Genomic DNA, 25,189 nt, shown 5'->3' on the forward strand with positions numbered 1-25,189 from the left:
TAATCCATCTTTATTGTCTGTAATCCATCTTTGTGAAGGATGTTGGTATACAGAGATTCCACATCCATGATGGCTAAAATAGTATTCTCTGGAAGGCTGCTCAAAGATTGTGTTTTCCCCAGAAAGTCTGTGGTGTCAAACACATAACTAGGAGTGTTGACTGCATAGAATAAGAACCATATATCCAGACACCCCTGTAGTGATAGCAGGGCCAGATCTAGGGGGGGCAGAGGGGGGTGCTTGCCCTGGGCACCAACAGAGAAGGGGGCGCCAAATTGGGTATGGAGTCCATTGTATTCTATGGGACCATAAGACAGAATACCCCAAAAGGGGGTATCATTTTTTAATTTTGCCCCCCCCCCCTTCAAAAAACATGTAGATCCAGTCCTGAGTAATAGTGCCTACGCCTGAGACTATGAGGCTTCCTGGGTTGTATTTTGGGTAAAAGATAAAAGTTGCCTGGTTTATGTTCCTGAAAGTATTTGTTCCTGAATATGCAGGAGTAATTCCTTTATAATTTTGTTTAGTTCTTTTTGTATTGCTGTGTGAAATCTGAAGAAATGTGCTAAGTCTCTCAGTTCTTGCTTATACCCAGAATTTAACTTTGTTGGTCTTGGAGGTACTACGGGATTCAAAACTTAGTTTCACATCTGTTTGTTAACTCTTATATTTGTATGCTAATTTGCTCCCATTCACAGGTTTTACCAACAGCTTTAATCCAATCTCAGCTGTACTTATCATCCAATTACTTATGCATCTTGACTCTAAGTAGCCCTTCCACACTCACTCTCTACCTATGTGTAAAGTTTGAGGAAAACTTTTTCAATGTATCTGAAGAAGTGTGTATGCACATGAAAGCTTATACCCATAATTAAACTGGTGGTCTTAAAGGTGCCACTGGACTCAAACTTTGTTCTGTTGCTTCAGACCGATAGGACTGAATCAATGTATAAAAGTATAAAAGTGAGAGGACACTGCCACCTATTGAAAACTTTAAAAGTAGCCAAGGTAACAAGGCATTTACATTGTCCTGAAAACAATTCCAACCTTCACTAAGCCCCTGAAATATTCACAACACTAACAGATCCATGCTCATGGAACAGCTGCTGTTTCATCTTCAAATATACATTTAAATGCATTTGTCCAGACCTTGCATATTTCTTAGTATGCCATACAGGGGCATCTGAGCCTTCTTCCAGTTGGTGGCTCTGTTCCATCAAAACTCCCCTCAAAATTCATCCTTTTACAAGAAAATTGGCTCAACCTGTAAAAAAAATGGCAGGCACTATGTTCACATTTTGACCAGCTGCTCCTTTACAATGCTTGTAATCTAACAGAGGAAGGAACCTGTCCATGTTTTGTTTATTGAACTTTGTAAAGCACCGTGTATGCTAATGGCAGTAGATGGACAAAAATAATAAATAGCAGCAGCAGCCCATTCCTACTGTTTGGAAGCTAAAGCCAGTCTTTATAGCCAATCCTTCTATAGGGTAGGGTTACCAAGTCCAATTCAAGAAATATCTGGGGACTTTGGGGGGTGGAGCCAGGAGACTTTGGGGGTGGAGTCAGGAGACATTGGGGTGGAGCCAGGAGCAAGGTTGTGACAACTATAATTGAACTCCAAAGGGAGTTCTGGCTATCACATTTTAAGAGACCACACACCTTTTGATAATAAGAGCCCCGTGGTGCAGAGTGGTAAAGCGCAGTACTGCAGTCCTAAGCTCTGCTCACGACCTGAGTTTGATCCCGGCGGAAGCTGGGTTGAGGTAGCCGGTTCTAGGTTGACTCAGCCTTCCATCTTTCCGAGGTCAGTAAAATGAGTACCCAGCTTGCTGGGAGGAAAGTGTAGATGACTGGAGAAGGCAATGGCAAACCACCCCATAAATAGTCTGCCGTGAAAACGTTGTGAAAGCAACATCAGGGGACTACCTTTACCTTTATACCTTTTAAATGCCTTCCCTCAATTGGAAATAATAAAGGATAGGGGCGCCTTCTTTTGAGGCTCATAGAATTGGATCACCTGGTACGATCCTTTTGAAACTTGAAGGGTGTTTTGAGGAGAGGTACCAGATGCTATGCTGCAAATTCGGTGCCTCTACCTCAAATAACAGCTCTCCCCGCAGAGCCCCACATACCCGTGGATCAATTCTCCATTATTCCCCTATGGGAATCGGTCTGCATAGTGAATAATGGAGGACCCAGCAGACATTTCCCTCCCCCACCCCCACTTTCTGATGACCCTGAAGTGGAGGGAGGGCCTCCAAACCAGGGGATCCTCTGCCTCCACCTGGGGATTAAGTCAGACAGGCTGTAGGCCAGTAGCCTGGTGGCATAGAGGGTATAGTGACCTCCCTTGCAACAACATGCCAAGATGGGAACTTTATATTAGTGAGTGGCATCAGATTAGCTGTCTGGTGCCACTTGATATCCCAGATCTGGAACATTATGAGCTATGGTACTGCATGCTCAGCAGGAACTGCTTCCAGTTACCCCACTGATCACTAGATACAGTGATATAGAAACCAGAGACCAGGTGTCTGGTCCACAGGGCTCCTAGCTTGAGTGTGCTCATCATTCATCTGACAACCAGCACCATCTTAAGTCAGGGGAAAGATGGAGGTAAATAAATACATAAATAAATGACCCTTAGATCCATTTATTTAGCTGTAGACAGTTTTTGAAACTTACTTAATGGCTCTGTATCGCATGCACTCTGGAGCAGGCAGAAATGGAATAGTAAAAAGTTACAGCTTTTGGATGTGCTATTTTAATGGCTTTCTGTATACCTTCTAGCTGTAACCCAACCAACAAAAGTATGTTCTCCCAGGAAAACTACTAGTTCATTGGAAACTCCTTTCCTTGCCTTTATCCAAAGGATCCAATATGGCAAACTCAGTGCATGTTATCGCAGCTGTAACAATTTCCAGCTTTGGCACACTCAGATACTGCTTGGCACTAGCATGTTTTATCCATTATAATTTTTAAAAAGGGTATTTTTACCAACTGCTAGAGCTCAGGTAATAGCAGATGCTGGGTGGGATTTAATGAACCAATCATATGGCACTAGAAATCTTGCTGCTTTCCCATATGCTAATAGATAAGGGGCCATATGGTTCCTACAAAGTGAAAAAATGGTACTCGGGGAAACAACAAAAGCTTTCAGAAGATCCATGAAAACAATCTAAATCATGTATTGCTATCAATATGTCCAATTCTCAATGTGGTCAAATCTGTAGATACTTAAATCTATAGACTGGAGCCATGAACAGACAAGACAGATCTTCATACAAACCTGAAAAACATCTGATTTGCAGAAAAATCTGAAACCTGAAAAAAAAACCTGACAGGTCAAAACTCTCCACAATAATAGAAGCAGCACCTGTATCTTTAAGAAACTAATATCCTCAGTGGCCATTGCTAGTCAACCACAACAGTATTGCCAGCCTTCAGTCCTTGATTTTTGTCAATAAAAGATGGGAGATGGGGCACGGACCTTTGCTAAGGCTGTTGTGGCCTTTGAGAAAGGACTCATTGGAGCCAAGCCACCACCAACCACCAGATAACATGATACCATGCAATTTACATGACCCAGGCCCAGCTGATTGCTACTGTTCAATAGCAGCTACTTCACAAAAGCCAGTGTGGTATAATAGCTAGAGTTTTAGACTACGATCTGGGAAACTCAGGTTCAAACTATCACTTTGGAGTGGAAACTCACTGGGTGACCTTGCGCCAGTGGAAGAGAGGAGAAGAATGCAAGCTGCTTTGGATTTCCATTAAGGAGAAAGGCAAAATATAAATGAAAAATTATAGTTTAAGAGGAAAGGAAAAAGAAATGCACCTTGCAAGGCCTTGTGGGTCTCCTGATTGTCTCACATAATATGCAACCTTATGCAGAGTTACAACTTTGTAAATCCATGGACATCAATGGAACTGGAAGCCCCTTGACTGTCTTCAGATCTGATATTGGGCCAATTCAGCCAGCTCTCCCAGACCAAAGTTGACAGAATCCTGGATGCTTTGAAGCCTACACATGTCTCTTGGACCCATGCCCATCATGGCTGGCAAAAGCCAGTGGTGATGGAATACAGGTTCCCTTGGTGGACATTGTAAATCTGTCCCTGAGTTCAGGGGTCTTCATAGGGAGATTAAAATAGGCAGCGGAGAGGCCCCTCTTAAAGAAACCATCTTTGGATCCTACTGATCTGTCCAACTACCACCTGGTTTCAAACTTATCGTTCCTAAGTAAAGTAGTTGAGAGAACAGCAGTGGAACAGCTCTGGGTTTTCTTTGATGACACTTTGGACCTGGATCCCTTCCAATCTGGCTTCCACCTTAGCCATGGGTTGGAGACTACACTGGTCCCCTCAGAGATGATCTGACTTCTATGATGGAACCTGCCCTGAGCCCCCTTGTGGGGAGGGCGGGATACAAATCGAATTAAATAAATCAATCTGTGCAGACAGCTCGATCAGGGCAAGTCAGCACCGTTGGTATCAGCAATCTGTTGATCCACTGCCTTGCTGACATGGCAGGACCAGATCTACATGCTTTTTGAGAGGGGGGGGGGGTAAAATTAAAAAATGACACCCCCTTATGGGCCATTCTATCTTATGGTCCCATAGAATACAATGGACTCCATATCCAATTTGGCACCCAGGGCAAACACCGCCCTCTGCCTCCCCTATATCCAGCCCTGCAACATGGGGATCCATGGGACAGCCTTGATGTGGTTTGTCTCATCTCTCCAAGTCAGGGGACAGAGGGTAGCACTAGGGGAGAGGGTTTTACCATGATACCCTTTGGCAAGTGGTGTCCCTCAAGGGACAGTCCTCTCCCCAAAGTTATTTAATATCTTTAGTATCCCCTCATTCAGCTGGTGCAGACCTCTGGGCTAGGGCATCACCGATACACAGATGACACTCAACTGTATCTGTTGATGACTGGCCAGCCAAATGCTGGCCCAGATATTTTGGCAAAGGAATTGGAGGCTGTGGTTGGTTGGCTAAAACAGAGCCAGCTGAATTTAAATGTCTAGATTTTAACTATAATGTCTAGATTTTTAACTATAATGTCTAGATTTTAAAATGTCTAGATTTTAACTATATAAATTATGAAATGTTAACTTTTTATGCTTAATTTTATATTTTATGTTAGTTTTTATATGTTGTAAGCCGCCCTGAGCCACCTAGTGGGAAGGGCGGGATATAAATTACAAATAAATAAATCCATCTAAGACATTGTGGCTCTGCTGCAGGGGGTTCATGGTTAGGGTGCCAACTCCTAGCTCTTGACAGTGTCCCTTTAATACCAACTCCCAGCTCTTGACAGTGTCTCTTTAACACCTTGTTGGCTGTCAAGAGTTTGGGTGTGATTTTGGATGCCTCCTTTTCCATGGCAACCCAGATCACAAAATGTAGTTAAACTGGCATTTTACCATCTGCACCAGGTTAAGCAACTGGTCCCCTTCTTTCCCCTGCAAACTTAGCACAGTGATCTACACAACAGTCATCTCCAAGTCAGATTACTGCAACTTGCTCTATGTAGGGCTACTCTTGAGACTGACCCGGAAACTACATCTGGTTCAGAATGCAGCTGTCCATGTTCTTACAGGAACTTCCTTTAGAGGCCATATTTAGCCAGTGCTCCATCAGCTGCACTGGTTCCAGTTGAATACCAGATCAGGTTCAAGGTTTTGGTGTTAAACTTTAAAGTCCTAAATGGACTGGGACCGGTATACCTCCAGAACTGCCTTTCCTGGTAAAGGGTGTTTTCGTACTTACCTTTTACTGGCGCGACCATCCTCCTCACGCCGGCGGATCTGCAGTGATTTCGCACTAGAAGCGCCGGCGCAGCCCATTGCGCCGGCTACTTCCGTCGCTAAGCCAGCGCAAACGGAAACCGCCAAGAAGCAGGAAAACGTTTGCGCTGGCTTAGCGACGGAAGTAGCCAGCTCTTTGGGCTGCGCCGGCGCTTCTAGTGCGAAATCACTGCAGATCCGCCGGCGTGAGGAGGGTCGTCGCGCCAGTAAAACGTAAGTGCGAAAACACCCACAGTATCTCAATCCTTATGCTCTAGCGATAACAACCTACTGGTGATCCCTGGTCCAAAGCATGTCTAGCTGTCCTCAAACGGAGCCAGGGCTTTTTTGGCTCTGGCTCTGACCCGGTGGAACACTTTGCTGGTCAAGATTTGGGCCCTGTGGGACCTAATGTAATTCTGCAGGGCCTGTAGGATGGAATTGTTCCTCCAGGGCTGTGGTTGAGGGCAGAGATGGTCTTCCATTTTAGACTGGCCTCTCTTCTTTCCTCTTTCCTCCCCTTTCCTTCACATCAGGCAGATTTTAAGATATTTATAAGCCATCTATTAGAGGTGATTGGTTGCTGTTATTTTAGTGTATTATGGAATTGTTGAAAATGTTAACTGTATGGAATTATTTTATGAATGTTGTTACCCGCCCTGAGCCCTGTTATAAGGCGAGGGGGAGTTTTAAATCTTTTGAACCAATAAATAAATAAATTATGTGACTCTGCTGAGATTGCACTGTAAGTTTCTGCGCACAAGTCTTGACGCAAACTTCCCATACTCGGTCTCCCATACAACTGAAAATATGCATCTACACAATGTGGCCCATTTTGCTTTTATATGGCATGTGGAGCATGTATGTCACACCTTCAATGTGAAGGGCTGGGGTTGTCCAGGCATGCTATACACAACTTGTGAGATCAGGTCATATTTTGAGCACACTCAAGACACCCCAAAAAGCTACTGTTGGGCATGTCCTAAATTCACACATTTATGGTTTTAAAAAGTTGTGGCTTGCACTTGCGTATGTTACTCATTCAATCAACCATGGTGGGACTCAGAGTACATTCTGACAGATGGTGAACACTGTGAAGACTGCAGTAAACACTGTGAAGATTGCTGTAAAATGGTATAAAGTTTGTTAAATTCATTCAGAAGAAAAACAGTGTTTGAAGCAAATTACCTATCATTCATTGCCCCGCATATACTGAAAAGGACAAATCATGAAACTTGGACCAGTCTGTTTTTGTTTTGAGTGATAGGTGAAAAAACAGTGAAAGTAAATTTACTTTAATCACTTGCCAAATCCAATTCAGTCACCAAAGTGGGAGCATTTCAAACAGACAATAAATGCAAACCTATTTCAAATCTAGAGCCCCTTGATGCAGAGTGGTAAAGCTGCAGTACTGCAGTCCTAAGCTCTGCTCACAACCTGAGTTTGATCCCAGCGGAAGCTGGTTCAGGTAGCTATCCTTCCAAGGTCAGTAAAATGAGTACACAGCTTGCTGAGGGGAAAGTGTAGATGACTGGAGAAGGCAATGGCAAACCACCCCGTAAAAAGTCTGCCATGAAAACGTTGTGAAATCAACGTCACCCTAGAGTCGGAAACGACTGGTGCTTGCACAGGGGACTACCTTTACCTTTTTTATTTCAAATCTATCATAACATGACAATTTTAGAATGTTTTCTCCTTAATTCAATCAGCCTGTTGTTTGTATTGTTTAAGCTAATTGCTATTGCCAAAAGTTGCTTGAAGGCAGAATTACGGTAAAAGCAAAGAGCTGTTCAGCAAGTTGAACATTTATGTATGTGGAATTCCATTTTGCAGTCCCTGCACATGATTGTATTCACCCATCTGCCTTACTGAAAGCTAAAACTAGGGTTGCCAATCGCCAGATGGGGCAGGGGATCCCCCGGTTTGGAAGCCCTCCCCCACTTCAGGGTCATCAGAAAGCAGGGGGAGGGGAGGGAAATGTCTGCTGGGAACTCTATTATTCCCTATGGAGATTTATTCCCAAAAAAAATCATGGAGAATTCATCTACGGGTATCTGGTTCTCTGGGGGGGGCTGTTTTTTGGGATAGAGGCACCAATTTTTCAGTATAGCATCTAGTGCCTCTCCCCAAAATAACCCCCAAGTATCAAAAAGATTGGACCAGGGGGTCCAATTCTATGAGCCCCAAAAGAAGGTGCCCCTATCTTTCATTATTTCCTATGTAAGGAAGGAATTGAAAAGGTGTGCCGTCCCTTTAAATGTGATGGCCAGAACTCCCTTTGGAGTTCAGTTATGCTTGTCACAGCCTTGATCTTGGCTCCACCCCTAATGTCTCCTGGCCCACCCCCAAAGTCCCCAGATATTTCTTGAATTTGACTTGGCTACCCTAGCTAAAACATTGGTAATTTTAATCATGTTCCTTCTACTGAGCATAACATTTTTGAAACAGATGTTTTCTATTACCCAGGAAATGTATATATTACAGATTTTCTCTCATATATGACAAATTGTGCCACACATTTGTTGAAGTGCCGTTTTTCATTTGACAGGATAGTAGGGCACAATCCTAAAGGCCCAGTGGACAGTCTTATCATGGCAGATGCCATATTACTATAATTCTAACAGTGGTGAGATAACACTGCATAAACCATATTTGTGTGGCACTGGGGCACATCGGGGGAAGGGTGAAATTTAGTCAGCAGCAACTCTTTCAGTACAGCATACTACCCCTAAAGCTGGCATATTACATCAGTCACAGCAGTGGAGTAAGTCTACTCCAACTAAGCCCCACTACGTTGTACTTTGCCTAAGTATCCCGCTCTCTGAGCCACTGGGTATATGGATTTCTAGGCAATGTAGTGCCCACTCTGCGGGGAAAATGTTAAAGACCGTATATTCCCCTGCCTTACAATTTGGTTTGAGTCTGACAACGCATGTCAATCGAATCACAGACATCTGGGTTATAGGGGTAAATACAATATTTACATGGCAGTTCACTCCTATATATTTTTGCTGTGGTATTGGGCTTCACTACATTTTGTGCTGAGGACGCAAGTCTAATTAGGGTTGCCAAGTCCAATTCAAAAAAATATCTGGGGATTTTGGGAGTGGAGCCAGGAGACTTTGGGGGTGGAGCCAAGATCAAGCCTGTGACAAGTATAATTGAACTCCAAAGGGAGTTCTGGACATCACATTTAAAGGGACGGCACACCTTTTCAATTCCTTCCTTCCATAGGAAAGAATGAAGAATAGGGGCACCTTCTTTTGGGGCTCATAGAATTGAACCCCCTGGTCCAATCTTTTTGAAACTTGGGGGGTATTTTGGGGAGAGGCACTAGATGCTATACTGAAAATTTGGTGCCTCTACCCCAAAAAACAGCCCCCCCAGAGCCCCAGATACCCATGGATGAATTCTCCATGATTTTCTATGGGAATAAATCTCCATAGGGAATAACAGAGTTCCCAGCAGACATTTCCCTCCCCTCCCCCCGCTTTCTGATGACCCTGAAGGGGGGGGAGTCCTCCAAACCGGGGGATCCCCTGCCCCCACCTCGGGATTGGCAACCCTAAGTCTAATAGATGACTTGTTATCAAGACAGAGTCGGAAACGACTGGTGCTTGCAGAGGGGACCTTTCCTTTCCTATCATCAATAGAAGTCTTCCACCTCTGAAAAGGTGTTTAACCGCGTTGGTTAGGTTCATCTTCACACAATGTAGACGTTAAACACTTTGGACGCTTTCAGCCTTGCACAGCCGCCAGCAGCCCACAGGCGGTGAAGAGAAAAGGGCGGGATGGCCTTTGTGTCCCGCCCCCAGAAGCAGCAATCCAGAGTGCCTTCCTCCCGGCCTGGCTGCTGCAATTCCGTGCCGCTGCGGCGAGTGTGACGTGCAGCGGCTCAGCTAGCTATGGAGGCCGAGGGGCTTCTGCGCGGGCTCGCGGGCAACTGTCCGGTGGCGAGGGGGCGGGGGAGTCGGCGGTGGCGGTTACGGCCAGTATCTCAATCCGTGGCCTTTTGGTCGTTCTTGATTCTGATGGCGGCGACATACAGTGAGGAGGCTGGAACAGCAGCCGAAGAGCAGGCGACCCGGGGCTGGGGCGACGAAAAGTGCCATTATTACGCGGGGGGCGAGGTGTATCCTGGAGAGGCATTGCGGATGCCCATCACTGACCACTCCCTCCACCTCAGCAAGGCCAAGAGTAGGTGCCCCAAAGGGCCGTTGATGGCTGAGGGAGGGGGACTCGGAGGAGTGCGTGACCGGGCGGGGGGAGGCAGCACAGAGCCCCGCTTCCCCCAAACAGCCGTGGCACGGAAGCAAAAAAACTCTGGTGACGAGTAGAGAGAAGAGCCGCCGCTCTCTTCAAGTCTCCTCGTCCCCCGTTTACTTTTCACTGCTGGAAAGAGACAAAACACCCCACAACTGCACTCTTTCTCCAGCTTCAATTTTATTACCGCTTGAAGAAGATAATTAAGGGCTCAGGGAGAAGACCTAGCCATTCTTGTATGGGAGACGCAGCTGAGAAAGGAGGGGAAATATTATCTACGAAGTGTCTTGTGAAGCACCTTAACAAAAACGAACCTCAAATTGTTTTTAAAACAATTTAGAGAGTGGGGTTCCCTCCCCGTTAGTAGGGTGAGAATGGACTGAAACCAGCCATATCAGGTCCTCCCCCTTTCCCCCAAACGTTTGCTTTTATTTGCCTAGACTCGGTTGGTGATAACGCCTAGCAAAGGACACGTCAGACAAAGTCTGTTGGTTTAAAATGGAGAGAGGAAGAAAATGTAGACTGCTTGTTCCAGATGTCAGTTTAAAAAAACCTGAGAAAGCAGAATGTGCTTTATAACCAAATACAGTGAACCTCATGTAAAAATGTTCTCAAAAAGCACTGCTTTTAAAAGAAAAATGCAGGATTAAATTGCCCTGGCAAAAATGTTACAGATTACCTGCAAAGTCCATCATCATATGAACAAGTAACATCATGCATAAGATTTGTACGTCTGGAGGTTGGCTTGCTCCTTCTGCTCCAGAAATTACTGTTGTTAAATATGCAAGCCACTTTTTAATTTAAAAAGTAGCTTGCCTGTTCTGCAAAGTAGCAGGTGACATTCTGCATGTGCAGATATCTTTCAGTTGTGGCCAAAGGCTTTAGATTGTCACTAGAAACAGTGCAATAATTAAGTGTAAATTGCTTGTCCTTTATCACTGAAAGATTTCTTTGTTTGGTTCTTTTATTCTTTATGGCCAACTTGGGCTGCAGTTCAACCCACAGTCATAAGCCCTCCAGAATGTTTGTTTTCAGTGACATCGATAACTGTGGTTCAGATTGCAATGTTGGGTAGCTGTAATTAAATAAGGGCTAAAGCAACTGATTTTGCACACAAAAATGCAAACCTCTGGTTGTCCACAATATAGTTCCCCAGCCATTTGGCTATCATTTCTTAGCATATGTCTTATTCTGTGTAGAATAAGTCCATTGGGGAAAAATGGAAATTTACATTTTATAATATAACATTTCATGGAATAGGGCTCGTCTCCTTTCCTTACGCAGCCTCCTATGCCTCTGGAAGTCTACTGTTGGGGCCTGGGGAACTCTTGAGAACAGAGTGGCAGGGGGATGCAGAATTAGGAGAAATCAACAGAGATCAGCCCTCCTTTGTGCAAGCTCTGCCAGCTCACTGTAATTGCTGCAGTACCAGTGCTTTTCCCACTTTGTTTACTAGTTAACAGCCAGGATTCTGTCTTTAAAGTGAAAACATGTACCCATCCATAATGTGCAAAGAAATTTATAATTCTATTTAAAGTGTTGTATTTTTTACAATTTTAGTTTCTAAACCAGCACCTGATTGGGAAGGAACTGCAGTTATCAGTGGAGAGTTTAAAGAACTGAAATTATCAGATTATGAAGGAAAATACCTTGTATTCTTCTTTTATCCTCTTGACTTGTAAGTAAAACTGCTGAAACATAGTACATACATATGTTCACAGTATTGGATTTGTTGATTACCAAGGGATTTAGGAGGTATTTGCTATTTTAAAAATCTCTACTAGTTGCAAGGAATAAAGAAACACGTTTAATTTTTGCATATTGAAAAACATACATTGGACACTTTTGTATGTAGAAGTCTCATGGAAATCAAATTTACGTCTTTTGCAAGTTTGTGCAATATATGATATGAGGTTAAAGATTAATCTCAGTACTTATATTCTAAAACAATTGGGAAGAACCTTCACTTCCTTTAAGATTATTAATTCTTGAATTTAAGCATTTCTGCTTCCATAGAGCACCAAGAAAAAAAATGGGTTCACTGATTTCCAAAAATGAAAGACAAATTCATATACAGAAGAATGTAGATTTTTCTGATCATTGCTTGCATTTTTTAATAAGTTTAATATTCTAGTACTTATTACGGCCCTACATAACTCTTTAGGATATTTTTCTACTAACAGATCACAGAATATATTATTCTGGTATGTTAAAGGACATTACAAGTACTGCAACAAGATATACTAACAGAAATATTTAAAATTCTGAATTCCTACTACAAAGGAAGAGATGCAGTGAACAATATTTTCATTCCCACCTATTGCAGAGAACTTGTATACTTTATAGAGAACATCTGTACAGATGTAGTAATCATGAAACTATTTTTGAGCTCTGCTTAGAATATAATTTTTCATTTTTATATTTCAGCACATTTGTGTGCCCAACAGAGATACTTGCCTTCAGTGACAGAATTGAACAATTCAGAGCAATAAACACTGAAGTGGTAGCTTGTTCAGTTGACTCACAGTTCACTCATTTAGCATGGTATGTATGCTTGTTTAGCTTGTGCAAATTACTAGCAGTTGTTTGTTAAAATGTATGGGCAAAATAGTAAGTATTGTTAGAAAACACAGGTCCCTGTGCAGTTGAACTCTTATACCTGCCATTAGGTGCCTGCAGCTATTGCAACTGCATAACTCTGTTCCCAGGAGGAAAAAGGGAGTTGGTTGCATAGTACATCTACACATGAAGAAGTGTGTACAGAAGGGAGCAGAAAGGATGAAAGGACAGTGTGAAATGCAGTATAAAATATATAGTATTTACATTTCCTACTTATAATAAGTATATCTTAATATGATGTATTGGTCAAACAAAGAACTTTATATATAATTTTAAAAATCTGATATTAAGAGTGATAACCATACATGGCAAACTTTCTTTTGTTGTAATTTTTTTTCAATGCATAGGTTTACATAGCCAGCTTTTCCAGGAGGGAGTGATCTCAGCTGATTCACTTCCTCATTGCATTCCTCTCCAAACCATGTTGTGTTTTTATCCACAAGAGTCCTGTGACTTCCAACATTAGCTGGGGGGCAGTGTTCCCTCTAAGCTGCAGTTAGCATGATCTAGCTCACAGATTATTAGCCTCCAGATCACACATAATTTTCTTCACTCAGAATGGATGACCCCAGAGCATACTACTTTAAGCAGTAGCTCACAACTTTAATGCCAGTAGCTCACAAAGAATTTTTGCTCACAAGACCCTGCAGCTTAGAGGGAACATTGCTCGGGGGCGGGGGACCGGAATCACAGGATCCTGATGGGGAAAGGAGAATGGTGGCTATCCCAGTTCCACTGGTGAGACCTAAGCCATAAATTGTGGTGAAATGTAGTTAAGAAGAAAAAAGCCTAATTGATGATTATACTTTTGTCATTGATAAAAAGTTGATTGTATAAAGATGTGAAAGTATCTCCCTTAAGTATTTGGTTCTCTTGGTATTGTCATAGGATCAATACTCCACGAAAAAAAGGAGGTCTTGGACCAATAAAGATACCACTCCTTTCAGATTTGACACACCAAATTGCAAAGGATTATGGAGTTTATCTGGAAGATCAAGGCCATGCTCTCAGGTATAATTTTCATCATTCTGTTGCATCTTCCTGCTGTAAATATGAGAATTAAAAGAATCGAGCTGTTTTTCCTCTTGCAATATGTAACTGTATTCTTCATACCAGATTTATTTGGGGAGAGGGAAAGAGGCAAGATTAAAGTCATTAATCTTAAAAGAACTGCCCTCTGGAGAGAGAAATTAATGGATGACCATAGCTACCTGTAATGTTTGGAGGTAGCAGAAAAAAAACATGGGTTTGGGGTTAACAAATCAGTGAGCCAAAGGACTGTATAATGATATAAAACTAAGCTCTAGAAGAATCTCAAATAGTATGATTTAGATTCTTAGAGGACTGGGGCCAGGCACAAATCAGTATGTTAACAGAGTAATGATATATATCCCTTGTTCACCTGTTCTGTTTTCCGTGTTTTCACAGAGGCCTTTTTATTATAGATGACAAAAAATATCTTCGACAGATAACAATGAATGACCTACCTGTTGGCAGATCTGTGGATGAAACTTTACGTCTAGTCCAAGCATTCCAGTATACTGACAAACATGGAGAAGGTGCTTGCCCTTTAAATATTTTAATATTTGAAACATGTAGTTGTAGGTACTGAACTAGCCATGCAATTTGTGGCAGTCCTGAATTCAGGTTTATTGCTGTTTTTACGCCAAAGGTTTGCAATTCTAAAATTTTAGGGTCTGCAGAGGGCTTTGAACTTCAGGTAATTATATTCACCTCTATATGACGTGTGGAAATTACTGCAAACCCAAAGTGGTAGCTGGGAGTACTTCCATTCTTCATTGCATTGTATGGATGTAAATTTCCTACCTGAAGTTATACGATACTAGAGAACTGGCCACTCCAGGCTTGCATTTTGACTTTAATTGGTCACATTGAAGATCTTTTTTTCTCACTGATTAAATTGTTACATTTCCCACAACCTTTATCACACCTATATGCATTGTAACTTTTCTACTGTCTGAAAACAATAGAAACTAAAAGCATATGAGAGTACAATGATGCAATTATTTAAGTTTTAGATTTATATTCTGCCCTTTTCTGCAAGTGGGTTCAGGCAGAAATTTAGACACCTATTACAGATTAAAAATGAAACATAAAACATAACAGAGGCAATACAGTGTCACAAACACAGACGGCAAAGCCAGACAGCAGCATATAGGCTGATATCTATCAGTACAGTCATCATGATGGCAAGGTGATAGGGAGACCAGTTAGTACCAAAGGGGCGCCTGCCAGATCAATTAAAAGCAGAAGAGCTCCATCTTGCAGGACCTGCAAAACCTTGATAAGTCCCACAGGGCCTGGATCTCTAGCGGGAGCTCATTCCACCAGGTAGAAGCCTGGACTGAAAAGGCCCTAGCCCTCGAAGCCAGTCAGGCATCCTTAGGACCAGAGACCACAAGAAGATCTCAAAGCCCGGGGGGGCTCGTATGGGGAGAGGTGGTCCCAAAGATATGCCAGCCCGTGGCCGTATAGGGCCTTAAAGGTAAGGACCAACACCTTGAAGCGGATCTAGTACTCAAGAGGTAGCCAGTGCAACTCGTGCAGCACTGGATGCATCCGTGCCCACACAGGCCTTACTGTCAACAACCATGCAGCGTTCTGAACCCGCTGAAGTTTCTGGAGCAGGATCAAGGGTAGCCCCACATAGAGTTACAATATGCATTTGCAGAAAAACTGCTGCTTTCTCATTTTAGTAATAGATGTTTGGGTAGAATTGGGCTGATCTATGGAATAGGGATGTGAAGGTGGGGGAGAAGGGGTTAGCCACCATATTAACTTCTTGTTGTCTTTTCAGTATGCCCTGCTGGATGGAAACCTGGCAGTGAAACAGTAAGTTGGGTCCATTCATTCAATTTTTTAAAATTGCTATTCATCCAAAGGATCTCATAGTGACTTACGGCATTAAAAATGTATAAATGAGGTAAAAGCAACATAAAAACAGATAACAAGTATAAAATATTAACATAATTTTTTTATATATATATCCGTCATACCACTAACAAAAAATAAGTCCAGAAGGGCCTGGGTGTCATCCAGAAGTGCATTCCACAGGATAGGGACCACAACTGAGAAGGCCCTTGCCCAGTGACAGCTAACCAGGCCATCGTGAGGCTGGGCACCTACAAGAGTCCCCTAGATGATGACTGAGGGGAGCACAGGTCAAAGGCGAAGTTACCTTCTCACCCACTTACCTATCCTGGGCATTGAAGCATTTTAGGCAACTTACATGCCACCTCTCCAGAACCTGCTCAAGGCAGCTCACAATTAAAATAATACCAGCAAGTAAATAAAGACAAGTCAGTAAAACATGCCAAGGTATAAAAGCAGCATAAAACAAACAGCAGTGTTAAAAGAGCTGATTGCTGATGGTTTTCACAAATAGCGCACTAGTTTCTGCCATGCTAAAATAACTGTGCTCTAGTGCTTTTCTGTATGGACATAATGTCCACATATATATAGAAATTCCACAACCCCATTTCCGTTATTTTGTTTTAGTAAAACTTGGGGGGGCGGGGTTTTCCTAGAAAAAGAGGTACTGGAACTCTCAAAAGGGAAATGAAGGTGAAACACATGAACTTTTTTTTTTTTTTAAATGAGAATTTTGTTTCCACTAAGGTTCTGGAACTCTGTTCCACAGTGTTCCCCCAGAGGAAAAAATCCTAGTAAAACTATGTCAAGCATAGATAAATTATGCATTGAATTAATGTATGGAATTCACAAAGATGGGTTCTTGTTTTAGAAAGAGAAATAGGATAAAAATTCCTCAAATCATATATTTAAAATTGTCAGTATATTCAAGTCAGCATATATTAGTATAAGTACTAAATACATTGACAGGTGTAGCCATGCCTTCTACATGTGTTTAATTGTATTAAACCTGACACTGCAATCAGGGTAGTGCCAAAAGAAGAGCTATAGATACCTATGTACACTTGAATGCACTGCTAATTTCAGAGCAGGTGTGACTAATGTCTATCCTTTTATCAACATGAGCTTTCTTTTACTTTGGAATGTCTTATGTGTGGGGGGTGTATATATATATAATGAAAAATATATATAAATATTGTATTGGCTTAATTTTTTATAACACTGGGGTTGTTGTTTTTCTTATACAGATAATTCCAGATCCTGCAGGAAAACTGAAGTATTTCGGGAAATTTAACTAACAGTTTATTCTAAATACACAACTAAGAAGCTGCCAATAAAGTTCAATTGATTTTGATGCTGCCATGTGTGTTGATTTACAGATAAGCAGAATATGACACTGATGCGATACACGCTACTGGAACAGTAAAGATTTAAATTACTGAATATAAGTTTTTAAGACTTCTTCCACCTTACCTGCCAAACTCAAATTTAACGTAACGTACATCCCAATCCTATGCCTATTTTTTTCTGATTAAGTGCCACTAAGTTCACTGAAAGTTAATTGTGTAAAAGACTATAGGCATAAGCATAGTTTCTGCCCAGTCTTCAGTGTAAACATACTGCCTAAGTATCAGGGACAAAATATTTAAGAAAATATCACAGAATGAAGCACTACTACATTTAATTATTTCAATGGTAAGTTTGCAAAATTTGCTGTACCTGAAAAGTAGCAAGTAACTGTAGTCCAAGATCTAATAAAATACCTATTAACACACTTAAATATAGCATCAGGTTTTAGCTTATACTGCACCTGCTTATTGTCTTGGATAGAGGGGACCATTCAATTATTTTAACTTCCTTCCCTTCAACTTCCATCACAAGGGAGTGGAGTAGGGAATGTCATCCTCATTTTCTGTCCCACTTCTGAGAATGGTTATCAGGCCATGATGCTTTTTGGAAAAATGGACAATTTCCATAAATGTTTTCAGTATTCTTCCTCAAAACAGGAGGACTTTGAGCCACAAGTTGTAAATTCCCAATAGAAGCTCCAGGTCATTCTGGAAGGTCTCAATTACCGGTCATATATTGCCACAGTGAAGGCAGATGTACATCTGTGTGTCAGGCCACTGCAGGGTTTTTGCTTTTCCTGTACACTGTCAGGTCTAATTCAAGACCTGTGCAATTCACTTGGCCTTTGCCTTAAGGGCTGATGATCATGGCAGTGGGCATAAATGATACACAACTTCCTATATCAAACTCTCCCAAGACGTTCAGACTGCCTTAAGATACTTAAGAGAACAAGGCTGTCTAATCAACATTCACAAGCATTCAGGTAGATTTTTAAACTGACACTGCCAAAGGGCTAGTCTTATCCTCACAGGAGGCATTAGTCCATGACCCTTTCACAGGATGGGTAGACATGACTGGATTTCCATGGCAATTCCCTGACAAATTTTAATCAATGTTTCTTGGATTATGTACTAATCAGTGGCATATAAATTCCAAGGTGACTTCCTCTCCAAAAAGATTTCTGAGATGTCAGACATATATATCAGGAAATTTTCATCATTTCAGTTCTTACACAATCAAAACATTTCTCCTTCAGTGGGGGAAGTCATTCCCCTTCTCCAGCTCTCAGCAGGGCTATGCAAATTTTGATTGCAAGTCTTTACTAGCTGGATATAAGCTGAACCCTCCAGAATTCTGCAGCTCTGGCAGAGGCAAGGTGCCTAACTTCGCAGTTAGGCAGGCAAATGGCCTTTAGACTTGAGCTCCATGGAAGAACACAGGAAAGCTGTTGCTTTGGGACAGTACAGGAGAGGAACCCTCCTGAATCTGGATAATGGGAGATGGGCTGGAGGCCAACCTCCTGATTGTGGCACTAGGTAATCCGGGATGAGTTCTCCAAAGCTGCCTCTGATTATGCCACCAATGCTGCAGCCTCTTGAGGGCCATGAGCTTGCTTCAGCCAGTCCAGTGGAGCAGCCAAAGGATAGCTCCTTCCAGGGCACTGGGAAGCTTCCAGGCAGCAGAGAACTCCACAGGACTTATTGGCTGGTGAGAATTCCCCCTCCCGCCATGGTGGCAACGAGGCAGGTTGGTGCAGCATGCCAGGTTCTAGGACCAACTTTCATGAACGATAGCAAGGGCCCTTTCCATCACCCTTCATACAGCAGTTTGGTGTGCAGATGGGAGCGAATATGGTAACAGCACCATTTCCCCCACACATCTTTTTCTTGGCACCCCCAAACTAGATGTTCCAGGCCTGCAGCCCTCCATGGACCTTTCCAACAGTAATGGTAGCCCCAATGGACAAGCATAACTCCCCCCCCCACACACACACTGGTTGCTGCCACAGTTAATTCTAGTCAGTTGCCTATTGAAGAAAGAAGGGGCCAGGAATAGAAGAGACTTCACCCAGCAGGTACATGGCTTTCATCAACTTGTGATTCATTCTCTTCCAGAGGATCTTCCTCTCCATTCCATAGCTAGCAGAGTATGAGGTTCTGGAGGGCAGTCTTCAGATACTTTCACTGCGACATCTGAGGAAGACAGTTCTCTATTCTCTATACTTGTCTACTTTTAGTTGAGTTTGGGAATAGACTTGAAGCTATGGAGGATCTGGAGGTGTCCCTAGTTGATGCATCTATAGTGGCTTTGTATTCAGGAGCTGTATTGCCCAAAGATGGTGATAATACATTGAAGGACCCTTTGGTCCTAAATAATGAAGCAGCTCTCAAAAAATCCAATGAGGCCTCCTCTCTGGTTATCAGGGCATCAGTGGTTCTTTTGAACTTCAAAAGACCCATTGTGGTATGGGCAGATAATCTACTTCAGGAATTGGAGACAGATCTAATTATTGCTCAAGTGATCCTTCCAAAAAAATCAACAGGGCTGCAGAGTTTGCTTCCAATGCTTCTCTAGATGTAATGCCATTTTGTGCAAAGCCACAGGTTACAAACATTGCAGTACACTGCAGTCCCTGGCTGAGCATTGGAAGGTGGACACACAGCCAAATTTCATTTGCTGCTTTTATAGACTTCAAGGCCACTTTTGATTCTATATCAAGATCTTGGCTTTGGGCTACGTTAGAATCATCATCTATAGATAAAAGATTCCTTTTGCTCATTAGAACACTTTACAAAAATTCTCAATTGAAAATCAGATATAACAACAACAGCTGTCTTTCAGACTATAAATGCCAACAAGGGAGTTAGGCAGGTATGTTTACTTGCTCCTTTTTTATTTAATTATATAAATGACGTCAATTCCCTTAACTCCCCTGATCTGCATCCTCCTAAGCTACTTCAATGTCATATTTCTATTCTGCTATATGCCAGTGATGCAGTGATTTTAGCTAGGGTTCCTATTGGTTTGAAACATGCACTTTCTAAATTTGCAGATTTTTGTAAGGAAAATAAATTGGAAGTAAATTACTCTAAAACTAAAATAATAGCTTTTGGAAACAGACAAAAAAAAGACACCGGGCTATTAGTGGACACCCTATAGACTAGCAAGTGTGTACCTTTAAATACCTAGGTATGGTGCTCCAAGCTTCAAGAGCAACAATTGCCCGTAGTAACTATGTGGCAATACAAGGTGAAAGATCAGCAAATGCTATTCTAAAAAATTTTGCGCACTAGAGGGACTCACTTTTTACCTGCTGCATTAAAGTTATTTCAAACAAAAGTGATTCCACTGTTGCTCTATGGTACCTTTCTGGGACCTCCATCTCATTGTTTCTGCCCACTGGAACGTATTCAATCAAAATTTTTAAGGGCAACACTTCAGTTACCAAGATACGTCTCAAATGCTGAGATCAGGCTAGAGACAGGCCTGCTGTCTATTGAAGCCAAAGTAACCTTGTCCTCATTAAATAAACGGCTCAATGTCAATTCTCAACCTCAAAATCTAACATTTGCTGCTATTAGATACTAGCTGGTTAAAAATGATTACTAATAAACTAAATTTATTTGGTTCTTCCCCTTGATTTATTCTGTCCCTTACGAGAGATCAGGCCAAAAAAGTTTTACAACAAAGGGTAATGGACACAGAAAGACACCTCGATCTCTCAAGATGCCCAGATTTCATTGTGCCTGATTCAATTAGGTATCATCTTGCTTCTCTCCCCTATCTTACTAACTTAGAGGATCACAAGATGAGAAAAGCTTTCTCCCTGGCAAGATGTTCAATCCTTCCTTCTGTCCTTGAAAGAAGGTATAAGAAAATTCCATTTGCTCAGAGACTCTGCCAATGTGAGCTGCGAGAAATAAAAACAATTGAACATGTGCTTCTAAGATGTCCTGGATATAGTCTAGCCCGCACTAAATACATTTCCCCTTGGGTTAATGCTAAGCCAGGGCTAAAGAGTCTGCTCAGGTAGTTTATTTCCTCTCAGATGCCAATCAGAATATTACAAAACAGGTAGCTAAGTTCTGTAATGCTTGTCTTCATATTAGAAATGCATATATATCTTGATTTTATTGATACTTTTATTTTTACTTACTCTATTTTAATCATGAATAATTTTGCAATTTAATGTTCAAATTTGTTTCAATTAGGTTTTTGTGGTTGGCTTGGTGCAGAATAAATAAACTGAACTGGACACACTGTCAAAATCTTGGAGGAAAGGTTTTTGGGCATACTGCTATATGGTGATAGCACTTTGAATAAAGTTTTAGTGGAATCTAGAGAGGAAAAGGTGATGCCATCATCTACTGGCAGCAGAGATAAAGATTCTAGATCAAAGCCACCACATTCCTTTTGTTCTTACAAAGCTCGCTTATGAGGAAGGGATGGTAAGGAATTCAGAGAATCTAAGTTGATAGGATTCCAATCTAGATTCCAACAGCAGGCCTTCTCAAACAACAAGCAAGATAGACCTCAGCATGCTAGGAAGCCATCAAACTGACTATCTGATCAGCAGCGTTGGCAGACCTTCACCCAGGCTTGGGAGGGGTTGACTTCAGATCATGGGGTCCTGTTGATTGCCAAAAATGGATAAGGAATAGAGTTTTCTTCACTTCTCCCTCATAATTTCCCTCCTTCTCCAGTTCCCAAATCGGAATGTTTTCTGTTGATACAGGCCATACAGCATCTTCTTCAGATTGGAGCCATTTAACAAGTTCCAACTGATCAAGGGCATTTATTTGGGCTTCTTTCTGATGTCCAAGTCTTCTGGGACTGGATAGTGATTTTGAACCTGGAATCCCTAAACCTCTGGATGCACAAGTGAAAGTTTCAGATGGAGTACTGGTGGTGGGCACTGCAGGCATCAACTTATTTTTACTTGCATTAAAGAGGCCCAAGTCCTTTCACTGGGCATTCAAGCCAATGCACAGTGTAACTAAGAATAAAACAAATGTCCTTGTTCTTATTCGAATCAGCCATCCTCAGCTCATGCATATTTGATGTTGTACCACTGTCAGAAAATGAGTAAGTTTCACCACTCCATGTCTAAGCCATAGATACTGAATGTGACTTTGCAAATGCCACTCTCTAGGACAAAATCTAGAGCCTCCTGCACAAAGAGGGTGTGGAGCATGTACTGCAACTTCCCTCTCCTACCCATCCTGGATACATTCCAATGTTCTCAGACATATATGGTAAACCAGGGCTCTCCATGTTTCACATACAAGTACCCAACAGCTTCCTATCTATGCCACTGTAAAGTGATAGAAGAAAGCAACTGGAAATATGCAGGTTTGCTGGTGGCAATTTGTGGACTGTCCAGGAAGACCATCCTCCCACATGCTGATGAAGTATTGCTCAGGAGAAAAGGTGATGTAAAGGAGATGTGGTCATAAGCCTCTGCTTAAGTAACAGCAGTAGCATTTAAAGACCATTTAATTTTCTTTGATGATACTGCTGAGCAAATTAACTACTAAAATAGCAGAGGAGTTGTTTGGCAAAGTAACTGAAATGATTGTTAAACCCTCCTGATGATTTCACTTCAGCTAAATTCAATTAAATGCTAGCAATACTAGGTGGGCACACCGTGAGCTCATTCAGGACATAGCCAGGCATACGAAGTTACTTTATACCATGTCACATCATTGGTCCATCCAGCCCAATTTTTCCAATGCTTGTCAGCAAAGGCTGTTAACCAGAAACTGGACCTGCGTGTGCAAAATATATGGCCCTGCTACATGACCCTAAATCACACAAAACTCTTCTTCAATGTACACTGAAGAAAAATTGGTAGGGGGTGTTTTTTCAGAGAAGCTTGCTGCTGATTTGCTTGTAATGAAACCCCTGATTACCTTCCAAGGAATTCCAGGCTGTCCTTAGTTTCAAAATAATTGTTTAAACAAATAATCAGGAGCCTCATTATGGCTAATTGTTTATTATTTGTTCCATTTATCTCCCAGCTTTCTTCCATAGATCTTTCTTTCTTTCACAGATCTGCTAAGCTTCAGCAAAGTTGCTGCATTCAATATCTTCCAGCTAAAATTGAATATGAGGCAACATGGTGGATACTATTGTAGCTGCTATTTACAAAAACAGGTATATTACTTCAGCCAAATATTTTTATGAAAGCATAAACATGATCTGGTCAAACAGTTCAACTTCTGATGTAACTGGTTCAAAGGTTACAGTCATGACTGCTTTGTGCCTAATTGAAGAAAATTTCCACAAGTTACTGATTGCTGTTTCTTCTTTTAAAAACTACTATTCTGTGATTCTTCCTCACTTCCCCCTTTGTTGCATCATTTGTGGCTTGTCAGCAATAAACAAACAGAAGGCAGCAGCTTTCATCACACTTGTACAAGAATGTGACATGGACTGCCAAGCCTTCTCACTTCTTTATCCATAGAATGACAAGTCCTGTGGAATAGATGCTATATAGGAATATGTAAGTTATTATTTTTGTTTTACTGTTTTTAACTATTTTAAACTGTATTTTTGATTCTTGTATACTGCTCTGAGCCCCAACTATGGGGGTAGGGCAGTTTAAAAATTGAATTTTATTATTTTTTTTAAAAAAAACATGGTATTTTAGGTTGCTAAACTTAAAAGGTTTCCTCATGTCACGGCAGCAGCCACCGCCAGGAAGAGATAGCTTGGCATAGGGAGGTGAGCTGGCACCAAGAGAGGGAATCTTGAGTCACAGCCAACAGAAGGGGGAAGAAGGGACACATGGGAATTTCCTCCCATGCAAGTTTCTGTACATCCCTCTCTTTATCCTATTTCATCCATCCACCCTATCAGAACCACAATTCATCATTTTGTTGATTATTATATTTATTCTTCTATTGAGAGAAAAAGATAAGAGATGAGAAATAGAAAAACAACTTAAAACTATTTGTATAAATAGCAATAACCAATACTTGTATATAAAAGTTGGAGGAGTTTCTGTATTCGTGATCATGTTTTTTAGTTGTAGAAATTTTGCTCCACCATCCTTTGATAAGTTTCCAAATCTTAGTGAAGACCTTCCAAAGACAGCCTTTTGCTATACAGCTGCATAGCTATTGTGCACTGGTTTCTTTCATAGCTGAATCAAAATGCCGCTTCCCGTCTAAATACAACATGGATTCTGAAAAAGAGAAAGTGTTCAGAGTATCCAGTGCTGTCTCAACAACTCCTCCGCATAAGACAACATGGCGATTACTAGAAATCTCACAGACTGTTTCCTTGCACCAGGCAGGCCTCTGCAGGGTTTTCTAATTTTTAAAAAGCCTACTTATTCTTACAGTTGGAACAAAAGTAAGTGTCACTCATCTTCATTACCCTGGGAATGCTTTAAAAAGTCCATTTTCCCACTAGGGGAACATCATGGAACAGGCTTAAGTCCTATCTAAATATTTTTCATAACATCATGCATGAACACAAGCTGCGTTATGTGCATATAGAAATGAACTGTGTTAGTAATGAAGGAGCGCTGCACTTTTACTGAATTATTTATAATTTATCCCAAAGATATAAAGACTGCACAGTGGGGCCCACATCCTGCAAAGACTTCATGATAAACAATAGGCCAGATGACCCCAGGAAGGACAGAAAAAGGTAAAAACATAAAGGTAGTACCAAGTGCAAGTATCGGATCGTTACCGACCCATGGAGAGGAAAGTGTAAAACTTTAAAATACTGAACTAGGAAGGAGTTTGCAAAAAAGGAATAATTTTTCCAAAGGGATACTTTATAACCAGAAGACTGTATTTGAAGGGGCCTGAGTTTCTTATCTAATATTGAGGTAGGATCATCCATATTCAACAACAGGGGTGGCCAAACTGTGGCTTGGGAGCCACGTGTGGCTCTTTCACACATATTGTGTGGCTCTCAAAGCCCCCACCACCCCATTGGTTGGCTGGGAGAAGGCATTTCTCTCTCTAAATCCCTTCTCTAAGCCAAGTCAGCTGGCAGCTTGGAGAACACATTTAAAGTTGCTTTCTTTCCATTTCTCCCTCCCCCATCTATTCCACCTCTCCTTTCCTCCCTTCATCTATTTTCTTTCCTTCCTTCCAGCTCCCAAACATCTGATGTTAGTGTCTTGAGGCTCTCAAACATCTGACGTTCATTCTATGTGGCTCTTACATTAAGCAGGTTTGGCCACCCCTGTTCAACAACAACACATTATAATAAACCATGTGCAGAGAGTAGAAGCAAGTGATA

The 25,189-nt window shown here is 41.7% G+C and overlaps 2 protein-coding genes across 4 annotated transcripts in view; one reads left to right on the forward strand and one right to left on the reverse strand.

The window, feature by feature from the left end:
* The first annotated feature begins 9,584 nt into the window (after positions 1 to 9,584).
* PRDX4 (peroxiredoxin 4) lies at positions 9,585 to 16,928 on the forward strand. Its single transcript, XM_060234082.1, has 7 exons — positions 9,585 to 9,997; positions 11,624 to 11,741; positions 12,491 to 12,607; positions 13,571 to 13,693; positions 14,111 to 14,241; positions 15,501 to 15,535; positions 16,822 to 16,928. The coding sequence occupies exons 1-7, from the start codon at positions 9,706 to 9,708 to the stop codon at positions 16,870 to 16,872; spliced, it is 867 nt and encodes a 288-aa protein (XP_060090065.1). The 5' UTR covers positions 9,585 to 9,705; the 3' UTR covers positions 16,873 to 16,928.
* Positions 16,929 to 23,800: 6,872 nt separating this feature from the next.
* The window catches only part of ACOT9 (acyl-CoA thioesterase 9), a 33,249-nt gene continuing 31,860 nt past the window's right edge, over positions 23,801 to 25,189 (reverse strand). For all 3 annotated transcript variants that reach the window (XM_060234078.1, XM_060234077.1, XM_060234079.1), the window contains one exon: positions 23,801 to 24,113. In XM_060234078.1, the coding sequence (XP_060090061.1) occupies positions 24,046 to 24,113 (68 nt within the window). In that variant the 3' untranslated portion in view covers positions 23,801 to 24,045. The remainder of the gene's footprint in view (positions 24,114 to 25,189) is intronic.

This window comes from Heteronotia binoei, chromosome 3 (genome assembly GCF_032191835.1).
Source record: "Heteronotia binoei isolate CCM8104 ecotype False Entrance Well chromosome 3, APGP_CSIRO_Hbin_v1, whole genome shotgun sequence".
NCBI classification, from domain to species: Eukaryota; Metazoa; Chordata; class Lepidosauria; order Squamata; family Gekkonidae; genus Heteronotia; species Heteronotia binoei.

Coding starts and splice junctions, on each gene's coding strand:
- PRDX4 (XM_060234082.1), top strand. CDS start 9,706: ATGGAGGCCGAGGGGCTTCTGCGCGGGCTCGCGGGCAACTGTCCGGTG. Junction 9,998..11,623: donor CCACCTCAGCAAGGCCAAGA/GTAGGTGCCCCA, acceptor TTACAATTTTAG/TTTCTAAACCAGCACCTGAT. Junction 14,242..15,500: donor TACTGACAAACATGGAGAAG/GTGCTTGCCCTT, acceptor TTGTCTTTTCAG/TATGCCCTGCTGGATGGAAA.